This window comes from Gymnogyps californianus, chromosome 13 (genome assembly GCF_018139145.2).
Source record: "Gymnogyps californianus isolate 813 chromosome 13, ASM1813914v2, whole genome shotgun sequence".
NCBI classification, from domain to species: Eukaryota; Metazoa; Chordata; class Aves; order Accipitriformes; family Cathartidae; genus Gymnogyps; species Gymnogyps californianus.
The window spans coordinates 2,259,232-2,277,724 of NC_059483.1; the positions used below are offsets into that span (position 1 = coordinate 2,259,232).

The 18,493-nt window shown below is 43.7% G+C and overlaps 1 protein-coding gene across 1 annotated transcript in view; it reads right to left on the minus strand.

Annotated features, from left to right (window-relative positions):
• ITPR1 (inositol 1,4,5-trisphosphate receptor type 1) overlaps window positions 1-18,493 on the minus strand; it is a 180,282-nt gene that overhangs the window by 34,671 nt on the left and 127,118 nt on the right. The window contains exons 45-52 of the mRNA XM_050904988.1: window positions 13,937-14,117; window positions 13,058-13,311; window positions 7,277-7,477; window positions 5,070-5,180; window positions 3,682-3,777; window positions 2,810-2,932; window positions 1,692-1,796; window positions 652-844 (exon numbers count right to left, since the gene is read on the minus strand). Of these exons, the coding sequence (XP_050760945.1) occupies window positions 652-844; window positions 1,692-1,796; window positions 2,810-2,932; window positions 3,682-3,777; window positions 5,070-5,180; window positions 7,277-7,477; window positions 13,058-13,311; window positions 13,937-14,117 (1,264 nt within the window). The remainder of the gene's footprint in view (window positions 1-651; window positions 845-1,691; window positions 1,797-2,809; window positions 2,933-3,681; window positions 3,778-5,069; window positions 5,181-7,276; window positions 7,478-13,057; window positions 13,312-13,936; window positions 14,118-18,493) is intronic.

Sequence of the window (18,493 nt, forward strand, 5' to 3'; positions counted from 1 at the left end):
TAGTTGCCAGTTGGAACCTCAGAGGGAAAAGCAGTGCTTGAAAATGCTTCCTTTCAGGTATTTTAGCATCACAGGGCTGGAAGGGACTTAGCTGGCACGTCTGCCAGTCCATTCCTTGCCCAAATGAAGGGTGAATTCTACTTTTACCATCACTGGAAAATGCATGTTTAACCTGTTCTTAAATACCTCCATTGCTGGAGATGCCATAAGTCCATGCTGCATTACTCAGCCTTACTCCTTGCAATGCAAGGGAACTGCTTCATGTATCCAGTGCAGGGAAGGAGAACAGGCGACTGCTTTCTTCAGCTGTGTCCTCTCCATTTCTCCCTGCCACCAAATGCCTTCTCATTTAAGCTAAGCCTCCACAAATTTGTTCCTTCCTGTTGGATCTTAAAAAAGACGACCTGTGATCCTTCTTACCGCTCTCCCCTGGATCCCCTCCAGTTGGTCCATATTGCTCTTGCATTAAGCTTGACTTCATTACAGCATGTTTCCATCGTGCAGAGGAGCAGACTCTTTCAAACAATTATCAAGGTTGCTGCCACACTGGGGAACCATCTGCTACCGAGTCAACGTTTCAAACTCCGAAAACCTGACCTCAGCGCTCTGCTGGTAACGCTCCACACAACCACACTGCCAACAGCAACCTACCTCGCAATTTCTTTTGCCAGTTCATCTCATTAAAGAGGTCTTCTGATTTCATGAAGAAGTCATTGATCTTGCTGCCCTGTTCATCCCTCTCCGTGGTATAATATATCCGCAGCTTGGACTCCTTCGTGAGGAATTCACAGATACTGGGCACGGGGAAGACGATTTGCTCCATGGTACGGTCCGACCTGACAATCTGAACAGCAGCATTATTAGAGTTCTTCCTAGTTTTTAAATGCTTTTATTTCTTGGTTTGTCTGCTTCCCCCCCCACCTTTTCAAACCAGCTACAAGTAGAAACTTGGACACGTTTCCGTAGAACAGCAGCTTGATAGAGACTTCATTTAATTTACCTTTCAAAGCAGGCCTACATTTAGCTCCAAGACTGATAATTTCTATGCTGTGGTCTTATCCTGGCAATACTGTTCTTAGCTGGGATTTCCAAGGGGCCCAGTGAATCCTGCACCAAAGCTGCGCTGAATTTCAGAGCAATCTGGTCACCCAATTCAGGAATCTTAGCAAATTTTATCCACACATTGCACAGCAGCTATAAGGAATAATGGTTATATTTACATTGCTTATTAGAGAGTTTTGTGAACTCTCCATATTTGTGCATGTTTTACTTTTAAAAAGCATCTCAGATTGTACATCAGGCCAAATTGTTGTTTTAATATAGAAAGAATGGCAAAAGCTATCGCTAACTTCAAGGATTCAGCAATAGTACCGGCCAAAATGTAACAGAAGCGAAGTTACACTTCCTCCTGCCAACAGAGCTCTGCTCAGCTCCATCTTAAAGCCCACACATGACAGCTCAAAAATAGCTCCCCCCCCAGCGGCTGTCAAAAAAAATAAAATAAAAAAATAAGTACACGTATATTCTCATGTCAAAGACGACAGTCCACACACAGGTAGTCAGTTCAATCAAAATATCACGTATAATGTAACTGGTGTTTAACGGCACCGTTTCTCTTCCGAGCGGCTCTTCCCGCAGTAGAGCATTTCTCCCCCCCCGACACCTCCCGGCAGCCACCGGTTTCCCTGTACCTCGATCTGTGCCGTGTGCTTGGCGTAAAACTCCAGAGCCTCGTCTCCCTCTATCTGACCTCCCGGCTTCAGCATGTTCTGCAGCTCTTTGTTATGACGAGCCAACTAAAATAAAGGAAGGCAAAGGGAGTGGGAGACACCAGATGTCTCTCTCTGATATTAAATTTCTGATTTTTGGCATAAAAAAAGAAATAGTACGCAGTCAGCTGCTAAGAAAGGGCAAAGTTGACAGAAGGCTTGTTCTATTCCAACCAGACACCCTGCAGCTCTATTTTGGGAGCAAGTCAGAATGATTCAAATATGTATTTTTTTAATATCCATGTCGTTCTCCTCTTTTACCCATCCTCTCCCACCCTTTGCCTGACTTGGGAAACTTCTTGAACGTTCACATTCGGTCTATCCTTCTACACCCACCCTAATTCAAAGGTGTACTAATCACACAAGTATCTAGGCAGGGACGGAGGAGCAAATTTGCATCAACTGAAAAGCAGATGCACAGAGCACTGCTCCAAAAATGCTTCTGCAGGCTCTAAATTCATCTTACAGCACAGTGATGGTCTGTCTTCTCAGATACTAAAGGAACAAGAAGTCTCTAATGGAGTGATATATGCAGCATCAATATATTAAGTAGATCTAGATGTATTTCCCCCCCCTTGTTCTTTTAACCTTTCAAACACCACACTGTACCAATACAATGAACTTGACTGGCTCCAACATATAGAGAATGTGGCAAGAACCATAAAAGCAGAGTGAGATTTCTGCTTACAGTTTAATTGATCCGTGAGTAGTATTTGTTTGGGAGTATAAAGTAACCTTTGATACAGCTGAAAAATAATACATTGCTCCCCAGTACTGCCAAGAACTTGAATCACGTCTTCAGAAACTTGGTCAAGAGCCTGCCTGCTTCCCATTATAAAAGAAAACTCCAAAAGTTTTCATATATTATAGAATTTTCTTTTCTGATTCTTTAAGGATTGGAATTTGCTCTGATAAAAAGAGAACGTGCAGTGAGTTTGTCTCAGAGGTGACCCATTAAAACAATTGCAGAGAAAAGCAGACCTCTTGCTATTCACAGTTTGTGACACTTGGTGCTACAAAAGCTGTAGGTGAAATTCTACCTGATGAGCTAATATATAAATGTTGTGTCCCACGTTCCTCGGAGATGCCGCAAGATCTTCTCCATTCTCTCCATCCTCAAATTCTACTTCTCCCTGCAGATAAGCCTTCTTTATCACTTCCACCTAAAAAGACAGACACAGGCCACTGAAGAGACAGACAGAGGGCTGAAGTCTGCTAAGGCCAGTATACAGCTGGCACTCTTACAGAGGTGAAAGGGAGCTGAGCATATACATTCAAGAGGAAGGTCAGTGGGCTTCTCAACATCCAGGACAAAACAGGAGACCTGAACTCAGCACCTTCAGCCCAGCTCATTGACGCAAGAAACTAAACTTCATGTTCCCCTCTAGATAATGTATTCTGGGCCACCCTCGCCGCACGCTGCATCACGTTCTGACCTCCAGCCCCCGCCGCAGCTACGTGCGCCGAGACAAGTCGACAGCGTTTCAGCTGTACTTTGAATCTCCTGTTTGTGTTTTCACCAGTTAATACATTAACCAGCCCAAAAGCCTGCTACAGTCTACTGAACAGCTTTTAGGTCACAAGATCTTTTCGTCTCTCTGTCCCTTGTGCAAATAACTTCTACATGTGGATTCCAAAGCGTCAGACGATGCTCCTTTCCTGCCTTAGGCAGGATGCTGAATGCCTCCTCCGTAGCATTCAGCATGGCTTCCCTAATCGCCTGGGCAGACCCGTCCCCTGTGGATATTGCACTCATTCAACCAGATCCTTGAAAGGTCTTCCAGTTGCCAGCGATCCATGCACAAGACCTCTTGCAGCATGTCTGGAGTGGACGTGGCCACCCCAGTCTCCCCAGAGCTGCTGGACCTGGCTTGAAGGGAGTCGGGAGTTTCGGAGCACCCCAGGGACTCACCAGCTCTTTGGGTCTCATGTTGTAGAGGATCCTCTCCGCGTTCTCGCTGTCGTGCCTGCTCTCCATGATCGCCAAGAGCAGTTTTGAAGCATTGTTCTGAAGGGAGGGGAAAAAAACCCAGCAATCACTGCCAGGAGTCAAAAAATGAGGGTGCCCAGCTTGAGCGCTACCATCCTGCTGCCCAGAAGGGCTTGAGATACCTGGTTTCTACAAATACAAGCCGCAGGCAAGGCAGATTTTCCCCAGCCAGCCCACTGCAGGACTCCTACAGCCTCACCTTGCCAAGCGCTCCCTCTCCTCTAAATATTGAGATATACAATTTAATAGTATTTTTTACCAGTTTACTTCCCAAACCCTACTTACTGGGAGACATCAAATTAACCCAAGTCAAGGTCTAGATTTCTAAAACGCTCATGTTTCAACCTTGTATTTTGTTTTGTTTTAAAGATACTGCACCATTACTGCAAGCTCTCATCTCCAAAATGGTGCAGCTCAGCTTTACTGAACCTACTGTTGATTAAATCAAAGGACAGCCAAGGCTGAAGACACAGACGTGGTTCGCTGCTTTTAACTGAAAATTACTCTGCAACCTGCTCACGCCAAGAAATAGAGGGAGGAAATGGGAAACTACCACAAGGCACCAGACTACTTTAATATGAACAATTAAGATTAAAATCCATCATGACTGACAATAAAAACCAATAAAAGTATTTAATTTTGAAGTATAATGCTAATTGAGTCTAAAAGCATTTTTTATTTAGAATAATAAAACCCCCACATTACCCATAATAATGGTGTGAGTCGGCAACGGAAAACAACTAGACATTGCACTATAAGGCAGGACAGTAAAGTCAGAAAGGAAATATTTCTAAAACATATGCTGAAGCAGGAGTGCTCTGTGACTACTGTTGCTAGAAGACAACCTGCTAGTGTATTTTGAAACCAGGGCTAATTATTTCAGCATTAATATGAACAGTCCTAAAAAAATTCTTGATGATTAAACATCAACTGATTAAACAGCAGCAATAAAGTATTAGGAAACTAGATGTAGCACGAGAAATTTTACTTCCATTGTATATGTAAAAGCTCACCAACAACACAGAAGTTTTCATCAGCTTTAAATTTTTAACAGGAAAATTATTTTCAGATTCCTCAGCATATCTTGACTGCTTGCACCTCCCCCATCTGAAAACTGGTGGCTCCACGTCATCATTTAAAAAATGAAATACCTGTGACAAACAATCTTTGGGCACTTCCCCGAGCTCGCTGATGCATACAATTTTTTGGCACTTATGAATATTGGGATATAATAAACACCCACATAATTCCAACGATAAAATTATGTTTCATCTTACTGTTAACGTGGATTGCACAAAATATTCACTTGCCTTCAGTTCCAACACGAGGTCCATCCTCTTCTTTCCCAAAGGGTTGATGTCATTGAGAATTAATGCTGTGATGATGTCAATACCATTGGACTCGTGAGTAGCGATGCAGTTCTGTCCAAAGAAAATTCAAACTTCACTAATTGTCTACACTAAAAATGCAGCCTAGCCTGGTGACCCAGCCAGAACAGAAGAGTCACCTCTTTCATCACCTCGTAAGCTGTTCGAGATGGATAACTGAACAGAAACGCCAGTCAGTGGAATAACAAAAGACTAAGGCATTTTGTTTCAAGCTTTTCCTATCATCAGCCATGGCATGTCCTACTGAAACCACCCAGCCTCAGGAAGCAGAAAGCAACACAGCTGATAAATGAAGCATTTACATGCCAAAGCGTCCAGGCTGAACACATAGCTAAGGAAGAACACTGTTTTACTAAGATTAGGGAGAGTTTTCTTTATTTTAGATGCGCCAATCAACACCTACTTCAGTCCTGTCTAACTGAAGAATGTGAACTTCCATAACCTTCTTGCTTACCCTTTAACCCTGCTTTTATAATGGTCTGTAACTAAAACGTACAGACCAACAGTAGCTTGCTGCCTTCAAAATCCAGAGTCCTGCTCTGTCGTCAAGCTCCACTGCGAAGATCCATACCTATATCTAAAGGTTGTTATTCCACCCGATCCGTATAACAGAGAGAAACTGTCAGTTGTGAACTGACGTGTACAGCCTCATGCATTCTCTCACATAGATACGATCTCATCTGAACATCGGTCACCCCCACTATGCTTTGTTTAGCTTTGCTGTACATTACGTTTGAGCGCACAAAGAAAAGGCACTTCAAAGGACAGATGTTCTTGAAGACTTTTCGAAAAGTCATATTCCAATCTTTCCCTACCATACTACGGTTCAAATAGTACGCAAATGGAGAAAATAAGCAGATATCCGTGTTTGTAAGTGCAGAGGTTTGCTTGTTAGAAGGATGACACCCACCCCGGAACACAGGACTTACCAGGTCATGCCAGCCCCATGGGAAAAGTGTTCTCTAACACACACACTGAGCACATGTTATTTGTTGAGTCAATGCCACAGAGCGGCCAGAGTCTGAAAAACTATTTTGGGGTAGCTATCTCTTTAGTATGGTTTACTCTGGACTTTCAGACTTCATTTGACTCATCGAAACAGTTATAGCAAGAGTCACATTTAGACCAAAGGCAGAAGAAATGGGCCTGACTAATTGGCGATGCCGCTCTAAAGCACAGCTGTACAGCCTGCGGGAAGGTGAAGTAGAAAAGCATGGCCGAGCAGGACAGCTGCCCCTGCCCTCTGATCCTTCCCGCTGGAGCAAACCGTAGTTCTGGAGCACCTAAAAACTCCTGCTTATGCAAACAAAAGTATCTTCCCATATTCCTTGCTGATCATTCAACCTTCAAGGCACAGAGCAGACCAAGTCCAGCTGTGGGTCAGTAACTGCTTTATGTGATAGGATTTTTGTCGTTATTCAGTTATGCCTTCCCTGTAGTATGGTTACTTAAACCACCATGCTTGCTTTAAAACAGGTATTCCTGCTCGGAGCAGAACATACCGCTGACAGTGAGTATGGTTTGGGGGGAGCTGGACAGAGGCTGCCTCGCTCCCCAGCAGACACTTGGTGGTCCTCACCAACACCCAACCCGTGCTCACTGGGAACCACTGCCACATCCCCGTGCACGGACAGTCGGCAGTGACACCCACCTGGTTCTACACACAAGAGTATGTCTGAAAACAACCTCAACATGGTTATCACCTTCATTAACAACGCTACAGAGCTCAGCCTTCTCCCATCAGGCTGGGGGGCCACATTTCTGACCTCATTTACAACAGGCAACAGAGCTTGGCTTTAGCAATGTTTCTACTATAAAGTATTTCAAGTACAAAAATTCCCCACTCTCCCCGTCTGTCAAGGCTAATAAAACAACTTAAATCCTAGCAAAGCAGAAAAATCTCTACTGCTTTGAGTGGTTCAACTCCTCAGAGGGGGCCCCGAGAAAGAGAAGTTGATTATTATGAGTTTATAAAGGAAAAAAAACCCCAACCCCCTTTGTAGGGCAAGTAAAGCAAGCAGCGTTGTAAGACCACACAAGTCTAGCAGACCGAGAGCCAAGCCCAGCAGAGCACACGCTGCGGGTGTAGGGAGAAAGGGCGATGCTTTTCACAGCTATGGATGTATTACCTGGTTCTCGTGGCAAGGCCCCTGACAGTACTCGGTCAAACTTTCCAGCGTCTGGTTGATCAGCGCTACATTTTTCTCATTTATATACAGACCAAGAAGTCCAAGTCCACCAGTTGTGCTTCCACAGATACAGTCCAGAAACTGCAGCGTCTCGCACACCAAGTTGTAGTTTGTCTTGTTGTTCTGGCAGCGTAGGAAATTCTGCAAGGAGAGTGTCAAAGCCAGGAGGGAAGGGGAAAAAAAAAAAAAACATACAAACTGATGTTTGGATCATAATATTTTATTAAGTTCATCAACTCACAATTGCACTCCATGGTATATTGCTCTAATTTCACTGGAGCCTGTACAAGCAATTTAAGCCTCTTTCAGGGCTTGCTTGCAATGCGTTGCTCTCTTGAGCAGCTTGTTGGCTTCAAACTTTATAGAAGACAAGCAGCAATAAACAGAGTGCATCCATTAGAGCACTGAAACCCAACACAGAATAGGCCATTCACTGCGGATCAGAACGCTCTCCTGAGCCTGGAAGCTTTCCTTCTAGCCTACCTGCTACATTTCACTGCTAACCATCACTCAAGGCTCTCTCCTCCCGAGACCTTTCTCCAAGACAGAAGCAGCAATTCCCTGGCTCTGGCTTCACAGCAGCACCACCTGCGCAAGCGGCGAGGAGGCACCTGACTGCATGCCTTGAAGGAAGGCGTCTTGAAATGCAATTCTCTCAATTGCATTTCTTCCCACATAATTATTGCAATCCCTGCTTGAAGCTGCTGATTAGGAGCAGCTCCTCTAATGAAATGCCAGGTTTATCAGCATGGATTAAACATGTTTCCTCTCTCCTGTAATCCAAATGGAAAAAAAAAAAACCCAAACCCCAAACCCAACCAAAACAAAGGAGGACAATTAATGAAAAACAATTTCCCAGTGACTCAGATGCTGTTTATCAGTGTGTTCCCAGCAGCACGCTGTAAAAATGGATAGCCACTACCACTTACTTTTCCTCCAAGTTTTCAGCAGGAGAACTCCTATCTAGCTTAATTCTAGCAGGTTACAAAACACTTCACTTCAAAGGTGAAAAAACCCCTCAGACGAACAAGATGCATGGGACTATGGAACCAGCAAGGTCTTTTCTGCCAGCCTGCAGAGGAGTGCTGTTAACTGATTGCCTCTAGTGCCTGCGTCAGACTAATAAGTCTTTTAAGGCAAACAGACTGAGAAATTGCCAGATTCAATTGAAGGCTAAGCTAAAAAAGGAAAATGCTGTCTATGAATGCAGACTAAAGGTGACAGTGATTCAGCACATTTCAACTGATTGCTCATTTAGTGTCCTGACTTTTGATTAACTTGTCAGAACGTAGAAAGGTTGATGCTACAGAAATCAGAGCTTGTGCCTTCCCTCCAGGAAAAAAAAAAAAAGCAAAAATAATGGATAATACTGAAAGCGATGAAACAAGATGCTCCCAGGCTGCGGTACAGCATTTATTCTGATTATAGCTGGGTTTATACCAGCCTTAGCTTCTTGATCCAAAGTCAATAAACACAAAGGAAAGAGGAGGAATGAGGCACAGGAGGCAGGAGGACAACGCTAGATGGCTAAATGAGGCGAAGGAAAAAACTGTAGAAAACAAGACCCCCCTGCATTGAGAAACTGCCCCAGTGAATGTCTGTTGCTGTCTCAGCCAGTGTAGATTGAGCTCTTAATTTTCTGTCATCCAGAGCATCTCCCAGGCCACAGAGTAGGAACACAACTCTTCTATATTGCACATGCCATCCTACTGCTTTCAGTGGGAATGAACCTGAGGTACGTACCATCCGCAAGACCCTGCATTCCGAATAAAGAGCGACAGAGTTGCAGATTCAGCTAGAACATACGAAAAATATGCAGCTTGTGGGATCTTGAGGTGAAAAGGAGGAAAGAGCATTCATACTGCCTAACTTCAAGGATCCTATATACTCAGTTGAGAGAGAAATACTTTCCGATGGGATGATGTGCACTCCAGGTCAGGCGGTCTTTAAACTCCTACCTTTGTGAATAACCTTCTGGAGATACTTAGTGGCTTCACGCTACTATCCGTTTTTAGGGAGCCCAGTCCTCCCCATTTCTGGGATACATGACCAGATAGGGCTACACTTGCAAAGGCAGCATCTGCAGCCAGTTCTTAATGCCTCTACAGCATGTCGGGGTGGTGGAGACTTTGCTTCCCAGCACACAGACTAAAGCCAAGTACCCTTTAGAGGAAACATGATGACCAAAATGGAAATTGGCTACTTTCAGAATACTCGCTTGGTTTGTTCAAGCAGGGATGAACACAGAATCCTTGGAAGGAACAGTTTACCATTTAAGTGGGTAATTCTCCCAAAAGCCTAAATGTTTTCTTTGGATGGTTTTTGTTTTAGCAGAAATCTGATCCCTAATTGGAAAAACTTTACAAAGAAAGAACATAAATAAGAAGAAAGTCTTAATAAAGAGATATTTCTAAATGAACAGGTTTTTTTTACAAGCAATCAGGTAAGGCAAGGCATTTTTCACTGAATACAGGCTTGCTCTTTGGTCTTATAAAGTTAATTCTCACACACCTAAGAGATGGCGAGCTAAACCAGCTCATTCTCTGCACGCAGCAGTACTGCTCCACTAGCCAAATTATTGAATCACTCTCCTGCAGCATGCAGAGCTTTACTGTTCGTTATTACCTAGGCTTTGTCTCCAGGAATTATGAATAAAAGAAAGTCAAATCCAATGTTAAAAGGTGTATCAATTCCTGCTTTTTTTGCACAGCAGCAGTATTTAACCTACCAACTTAGACCTTTAATCTGAGCATGACTGGCCAGCATATTACTACAATATTTTCATTTCACAGAAATAACGCACTTGATAAGAAAAAGAAAAAAAGAATTGGAGTATTATTTTTCCCATGAAGATGGGATTTTTAAGTGTAACGCTGGAGCCGCACGCTTGGCTGTGGCGGTGTGGAAGGCGGCTGGGTATCACCGGCCCAGGGGCCGACTCCGGAGGGAGGGCACTGCTCCCTGCCCTGCCGGGAATCCCCGCTCCTCTCCTCCTCGCCTCCAGCCAGCGCAGCTCCTGCTTCTAGCAAAGCGTTCCCTGGATGCATCACTCAGCTCGTCACGAGCTTCAGTTCTCATGACTGATTCTGTACTATACAGGGACACCTTCATTCAGAAAAGGGACGGTACAGAAAAGACCTCCTAAGGAAACCGGTGGGGCTGTAGCCTGGCCAAAGCAGACCAGACAACAGGCTGGCTACAGCAATTCAGAGCTGTGACAGCTTTGCTTTCAAGGCTGAGCTCTCGCGCAGAATCAAGGGTCAGACCTAATGCAAGTTTAATAAGAGCACCAAAGTATCTGTGTGCTGAGAAAGAAACAGAGGTATCAAGAGTACTCCACTGCAAAATTTGATGCATTCAGCCTGAAGCGGGTAACAAAACATACTTAAGCATCCGCCTGTTTGTCCCAGGCCTTGCATTAATTTGAAGAAGATATTGCAACTCCTCCTCCAGACCCACAGAGTAAGCTGGAGGGGGAGAGCATCCTGACTGTGTGCAATACGGAACAAACTGCAGGTTTATCTGCGAAGGGAACAACCGAGTGATGCCAAAGGCACAGTATTGCAACTCCCTAAGCCATTTCACAAAGACTTCCTCCTCATCTAAAACACATATCGACTCTTACAGCCATGACTTGCATTTTCCTCTTTTTGCACAACATCAGGCTACTCACAATTGCTAACGGTTTGTAACACTTGGTTTGACAAACCTACAGCTGCACTGGGCAGGTGATCCCTGCTCACTCCTAATTCAAATCTAACTTACACAATTTTGGAAGACACACAGCTTCCAGAACAGGTTTTTCTTATTCCTTTAAGCAGTGAGTCCATTGGCAATATCGATAAGGAGTTCAGTTACAACGTACTAGCTGCAGACACAAGGATTTTGAAGCTTCAGACACTCCTGCCTCCCCTTCAGGGCTGAAGGAGAAAGGCAAGCATCAAGGCAGGCAAGCAGCAAGAGGATTATATTTGAAAAATTCTTCCTCCCACCTTTTTTTTTTTTTAAAAAAAAACCCCTTTTTTTCCCAGAGCTGAATGCAACTACTTGCTGTTTAGGAAATCTAATTAATTGTTCAGGATGGTGAACAGCTCAGGCCAAGTTTCTGCATTGGCTTGAATTCAATTTTGCTCCTATAGCTTTCAGTGCCTAGCCAAAGACAGCAGCAGCAAAGGATCATGTGCATGCGGTTTGGACTACTGCCACACAAAACTGCCGTCCTACTTGTCTCCGACATCGCTAACGGCATGAGAATTGTTTGACAAAACAAAGAACAAATAGTTTTTTGAAAAAATTAGGAGAAACCCTGATGTATGTAACCTCGGCACCTATAAAACGCTAAAAGAATTACATGTTCACAGCACAGGAACATTACCATACAGATTTGATTTCACATATTGCCAGCAGCAGGGCATTCGAGTTCAGCGGAAGTGATTTGGCAGGTCTGAAAAGCACTCATGCAGGGTCCTACACTTCTGGCATGCCATATAACAATATGCAATCAAGGCAATTATTCCTCCTTTATGAGGGCATTTAGTACATTGTACTGCGTCTCACTAGCTCCTCGCTTGCCTTTAATTCTAATCCAGCAGCAGTGGTTGCGCTGAACAAAAATCATGTTAATTGCAGTCCATTTGTAAGCAAAAAATCTTATCTCCTGCGGAGGCACGCGCTAGATAAGATTGCTAATGTACAAGTTCTGGGCTTGCTATTTAAAATTATACAAACACATCAGAGAGTATCACAGGACAGCTGAGGTTGGCAGGGACCTTTTGGACCTCTCCAGCCTGGCCTCTCCTAGCTCTCTCTGCCTCTCCTTGCCCACCAGATGCTCCAGTCCCTTCGTCATCTTTGAGACTCCTCGCTGTACTCGGAAGCCCAGGACTGGACCCAGTACTCCACAGGGGGCCTGGGGCATCCCGCCAGGCACCGTGGACTTGTGCACGTCCAGCTTGTTTAAATGTTTCCTAACTCAATTCTCCTCCACCAAGGGTAAGTCTTCCTTGCTCCAGACCTCCCCTCTGGTTGCAGGGACCTAAGGTTTGTGAAGGCCAGTCTTACCAGTAAAGAGCAAGGCGAAGGTGGTATTGAGCACCTTGGCCTTCTCCATGTCCTTTATCACCAGGGCCTCTGCCCCATTCAGCAGCAGACCCATGCTCTCCCTCGTCTCCTTCTGCTGTGGATACAACAACCACCTCCTGTTGCCCTTCGTGTCCCTCACCAGATTCAACTCCAGCTGAGGCTTTCCTGATACCATCCCCACGTGTTCAACTCTATGCACATGAACAGGTCCATGAAAACCGATGAGAACCTGTTCGCTGGAAAGTAAGCATATGCTTGAGGGCTGCTGGCACCAAAGTCCCAAAGCTCTCTTTGTTTTCATACATGACTTTTTTTTTTTTCTTTCCTTCCCTCTCAAAAGTAGATCAGTAACTTCACAGCAGAACACTTGCTTCCTTCAAGTACTACTTTTAAAAAGCCACATCAAGTGTTGATCCCACCACCTTTTATATACATTGAAAAGACCACTGAACACTGCATAACTGGTCTTCCCTGTATTTGTCCAGCAAGGTGCAAGTACTTTTTTTGGATTATCTTCAAGGCCAAAGAAAATAGCTGGTCATGTATCAATTTAAAAACCTGTGGGATTAGCGAGACCAATGCGGCAGCAGTGACTGCACGAGGCGACGTGAGCATGCCTGCTCAGGAACTGGGCTGTACCTGCAAATCCCGATTGTGGTTTTCACAGAGCAGCTGCAAGAACCGGAGGATGGGTTGCATTATTGAGATCACCGCACTCATCTCCAGGTCATCTTTGCTCTTGTCTGCCGCAGACTGTGCTCCTTCTCCTGCCGAATAATGGTCATCAGGATCAGCCTCCCTCCGGTAAGTGTTGTAAGCCTTTCTTGTAGCTGCAGAGGCCTCCAGTAACTGATCCCGGACCTCCTCGGTAATTTGGGTCATAGGCTCTCTCACTAAAACACACAAGAACAGATCTTCCTCAGGCAAACTGAATAAAGGGGGCCAGAAAAATCTATTCACACGTTTCCCGTTACAGTTTCACACGCAGGCCAGCTATTCATCATCAGTTCTTTTGGTAAGTATGTTTAGTGTGATGTGAGGGTCTCAAGTTTAGAAGGCTATCATGTCACTCTCTTCGCCCCTTTTATGCGAACCACATTAAAGTTATAAATTCTGGTATTAATTGGTTAGGGCACACACATCTAGCACTATCAGGAGTTATGATAAAAAGACCTGCTATAGAAAAAAATCAGGATTTCTCCACTTATTGTTAGAGAAGGCACTGACCACAACCCACAGTCCAGGGTCATTACTACGGATCAGATTTGGGCAGCTTGTCACGATAGACAAGGCGGCAGAGTCTCATCTCAGAAATACTTTTCATCATTTCAATAGCACAATCTCACAAATGGATGAAGAGGGGATGAAGCTCTTGAAATCCTGAGCCAGGGCACCACTGATCTCTGAACTTTGCTCTGTGGGATCAGAGATCAGAGCATTATTGCATCAATTGAAATGAGTTCAAAACACAGCATTTTACTCCCTTGTCACTTCAGAAACGGAACAACTGGGGATTACCTCTTTTCCTGCTCGGTACATCTCTGTCTGAGTCTTCATCTTTCTTTTTATTTCCTAAGTCACTAGTATTGACAGTGACAGTAGCCTTGATTTCTTGCTGTGCCACTTTCATGCGATCATAAAAAACCTTAAAGAACTTTTCAGATTTCTTATCTTCTGTCAGTCGGCAGAAGAACGAATGCTACAAGAGAAAATGGAACAGAATCTGTATCTTCATACACAGGTTTGAATACAGATTATTTCACCTTTCTGCACTGCGTGATATCCTGAAGGACTGGGAGGTTAATTAGTTTTCAGTAAACCAAAACCTAGAGCGATGGAAACTTGTAGAAGCCCAAGTGTCTCAGCTATGTTAACTCCCTTATTAACAACTTCCAAATATATTTTTAAAGAAAAGTGAGTGCAATAAATCATGCTAGCCTTAATACATTTAGGCAGCACACTTCTCTCTCAACAACGGAATTAAGGTAAGTACAATGAATTAAGGCAAGGTAAGGACAATGGAATTATCTATAATTTGATTCTCAGTTCAGAAACAGAAGAGTATGAGCAAAATACAGAGGAAAAAGAACTGTCCTGCCTTCCTGCCCGCAAATCAAAGGGACTGTGACTCATAACATGCAATAGTCAATGTTAATCACAGTCCAAAAATGTACAAACAGGGCAATGTAATGAGGGACATTCCGTGCTAAGTTTCCATTGCCTTGTCTGCAGCAGACTTCTTAAAACTCCTTTTAATTCCTACTCTAATATATCTTTAAGTGACAGAAAAACTCAAAGCATTGACTACTTTTAAAAAGGTTTATTAATGTTCTTCTGCCCATATGTGCACAGAGACAGAAAGTTCTTCCTAAAATTGAGGAGAATACAAATCATGTACAGGTCAAAAAGGAGCCAACACAGTGAGTGATCAGACAATTCTTGATGAAACCAATATGCTGTTACATAAATCAGGACCAGAGCTTAAACACGACTGAAGGATGAACTTGTAAGTGGGTCACCTTATGCAGAGTATTATGAAATTAGTTAGCATTCTGCAGCGGCTCATGATCCAACAGCTTTACATGATGAATAGGAATGAAGCCTGATTTATTGAAAAAACAAATTAAAATGGGAATAGCAATATATCCTGCCTGCTTTTCTGCGAAGCGGAGCACACAAAGCCATCTCTGGTACGCCTGCCTTTGATCACTCCCAAGCAGCTGCAGTCAGAACAGCGCTGAATGACTTTGAAACACTAATAAAGTTGCGTCTTTGATTACAGACAGAGGAGGAGCGCTACTATTTAAAGAAGTTGGTCAATATTCACATGAGATATCCCTCCCACCACTGCAATACCTTCTACCCGCCCAGAGCATCTCAGGTAAACTCTTAAGAGTTCATTCTTACTTCTAGTGATTAACAGAGAGGAGGGAAAGGAGAAGAACCCAGCACGGGCACCACACGTCCGCAGAGCCAGCCACACTGCTACCCTCCTGACATCCATTCAAACAGCCCAGTAAAACAGACATGCCAGAGCACTGCAAGAGATGCCTTCTAGCAGAAGTCGTTGCAACAGAAACCGTCTGGGCCTTGTGACATGACACAAGATGATCTGGGTGCCCAATTCGTTTAATAGTATTTACGGAATTATTCTCTAATCCAATACTTTATATCAAGAATTTTAATGTTTTCTCATAAAATATACCCAAATAAAAACATCCTTTGTCTGAATGACAGTTTACTTACCCAGATTTTTTTTGTTTTTTTAATTCTAAACTGGTTCTTTGACCTGACCAGACCTAGTAGACAGAATACTGTCAAACTACAATCATAACCAAGAGATGCATTAACATGGTTTCCCTGAGCTGCTGACCAGTAACCAAACCCAGGGCTGGGTTATTTAGACAGCCAACCCTTTGAAGCACAGTCTGTTACTTGGTGGCTACAAGTACAGATAGAGGAAGAGTTTGCATCTAAGTTGCATCTTGAAAATTTTACTTTACCAGTACTACACAACAAGCATACCAATAATAATATTTTACAGACAGACCAGCATAAACCATTGGTTCTAGAAAGGGTAACCGTCTTCTGAAAAATAACTCGATGTGCTCCTCAGGCGAGGGATGGTTGTCACCTGGCTGCACATCTCAAGAGCCTGTACAGGAGGAGTTTCCCTGTGATGAAGCAGCAGTAAGGAAAAGCTTTTTTTAATGAACCACACTGAAGAAACACCTTGTATGCGAGTAATTGTTACTTGCTGACAGGCTTGATTTTTGTTGTCTTTTCAAGCTTCTTAACTGACTTTCCACTGCACTTCAGAGAAAAAACAAATGAAACAAACATTTCCAGTAAAGCTTTCTTGTGCGTGCTGTGCATACGTTCAATGGTTGTCACAAAATGATTGTTTCAGTTTAGGTCAGGATGCCTAACACCTTCACACATATGAATCAACCACATGCCAGCTATCAAAGATACTGTATTTTAAGAAGTGTGATCTTGCAAGTTGCACTTGAGCAGGTAATTGGTGGTGATATTTATGACAGACATCCTAAAATTTATTTACAGATACAGCCTCAAAGCAAAACCTGGAAAAATCTCCCTTTTTAGAATGGAAATAGAATGGCCATTTTAGACTACAGTATGCGAGGGTCCTGGCTTGCGCACACACATCGTGCAACCACAAGCAAGACTGCTGAAAGAGCAAGTGTGCTAGGAGAGCAGCCTGGAATGAAGAGAACAGCAAACCTCTACACTCATACGCATTTTTGAAGAACAGTGCTTTTAACGTACCACCGACACCGGAGCATTTGACATCAGCTGGCCCTTTGAGGGCTCCCTAACAAAACTGATGCAAACCCAGAAGCCAAGCATCTTGTCAGCAAGAGAGCACTGCCCTCACCGTGCACGGAGCGGAGAAGCCCAAGCTCTCTCCTCATCTCCCAGACAGACCCTGCTGATTCAGCCACCACCAAGCTGGGACTTGTGATCTCCTAGAAACCTACTGTAGGGCAGGGAACCGTGACCCCTAACATACCAGTCCAGTATGTGGACTGTATCTGGCTATCCCAGTACGAGGTACCAGAGGAAAAACCACCTGAAAGGCAAGCGAAGGTATGAGCTTCATCTCATACTCGAGACGCTGGCAGTGGACCAGTTGTCTGCTCGTACAGAGTACTAAAATCATGCAGTATGAGACTGTATTTTATTTCAACTGTTTTGTTAACTACTGTTAAGAGTCATTGCCATTAAACAAGAGACATCACATGACACACAGATCATGAGGTTTGCTTCATGAATGCCAGATTCAAACAGCTTTACAAGTACACACACCTCAATGAAACGCAATACATCTCCAGAGCACTCCAACCAGCTGATTAAACGAACCAAGACTTCTCTCTGATGCGAGAATATCAGAGATAATGTGACTGCAATTAATTACACAGCCACAGAATGAAAGAAATTCAAAAACATCCACATATGACATGCACAAGCTTCTAACACGATAGCTACACTCACTGTGCATAAGCACATCACACAAAGAGTTCTCAATCATTTTTAAAGACGGAGCAACCACCACCTACACAAACTCATTCAACACTAACTTGGGGCAGTGGAAAGAGCTTTGTTAAGAAACACAAGGGGAAAATCTTCTTGCATAAAGGTTTGCAAGTTCAAAATCTTGCAGGTGACTGGAGAATATATATATTTTTGTGGTGCACTGTTTCCATGCAGGTACGAAGCACTAGGCAAGCAGCAGTACGCTGTTTCTTTTACAGGCATATGATAAACACATCAAGCATTACGATGAGCCTGTATTTGTTTCGAGGGGATGGAAGGAGAAGAACCTAGCATGGGCATCACACGTCTGCAAAGCCAGCCACACCGATTCCTCCCCCTCCTGACATCCAAAGCGGTCTATTAAAGCACCACAGAGTAAAACAACTAAATACCAGGTACCAGGAAACCTGTGGAATGACTTCTCCTTCCTTCTCCTCTCCATCACCCAACTCTGCTCCTAAAGAAATCCAACCAGAAACCTCATGCACAGCAGAATATCCCCCTTACACCTTTGCCCCTCCAGCATACTGCCTCTGAGCCAAAGGAGGACGGAAAGTAAATACCATCACCATCTAAGACTTTATTTCCGTGGTCCACACAAAACACGTTGCACACGAAAAGCTGCAAACCAAGTGACTGATTTCACTAGAAAATAAATCTAAGGCCAAGTTTAAATTGCAGCGCATTCATTAGCTACAGCCTGGCCCACCCTTGAGCACCACCAGCCCTTCGCTCATTAACTGAGCCCAAAGTTGTGTTTAACTAATGCATCTTTTCAAGAAAAGCATCTGATCTTTCTTTAGAAGGCATCGGAGATCATGAACTATGTCTGTCTGTAGTCTGTTTCAGTGGTTAACAACTATTAGAAACAGGTGATTAAGCGTCTTTTTATGTCACTAACTTCCAGTCACTGATTTTAAGAATTTTTTTTTTTTTTTAAGTTTATGTCTCTTCTGTAGTTATTCCCAGGAACTTGGTTTCCTCTCCCCTTCAAATTATTTACATACACTGTTAAAT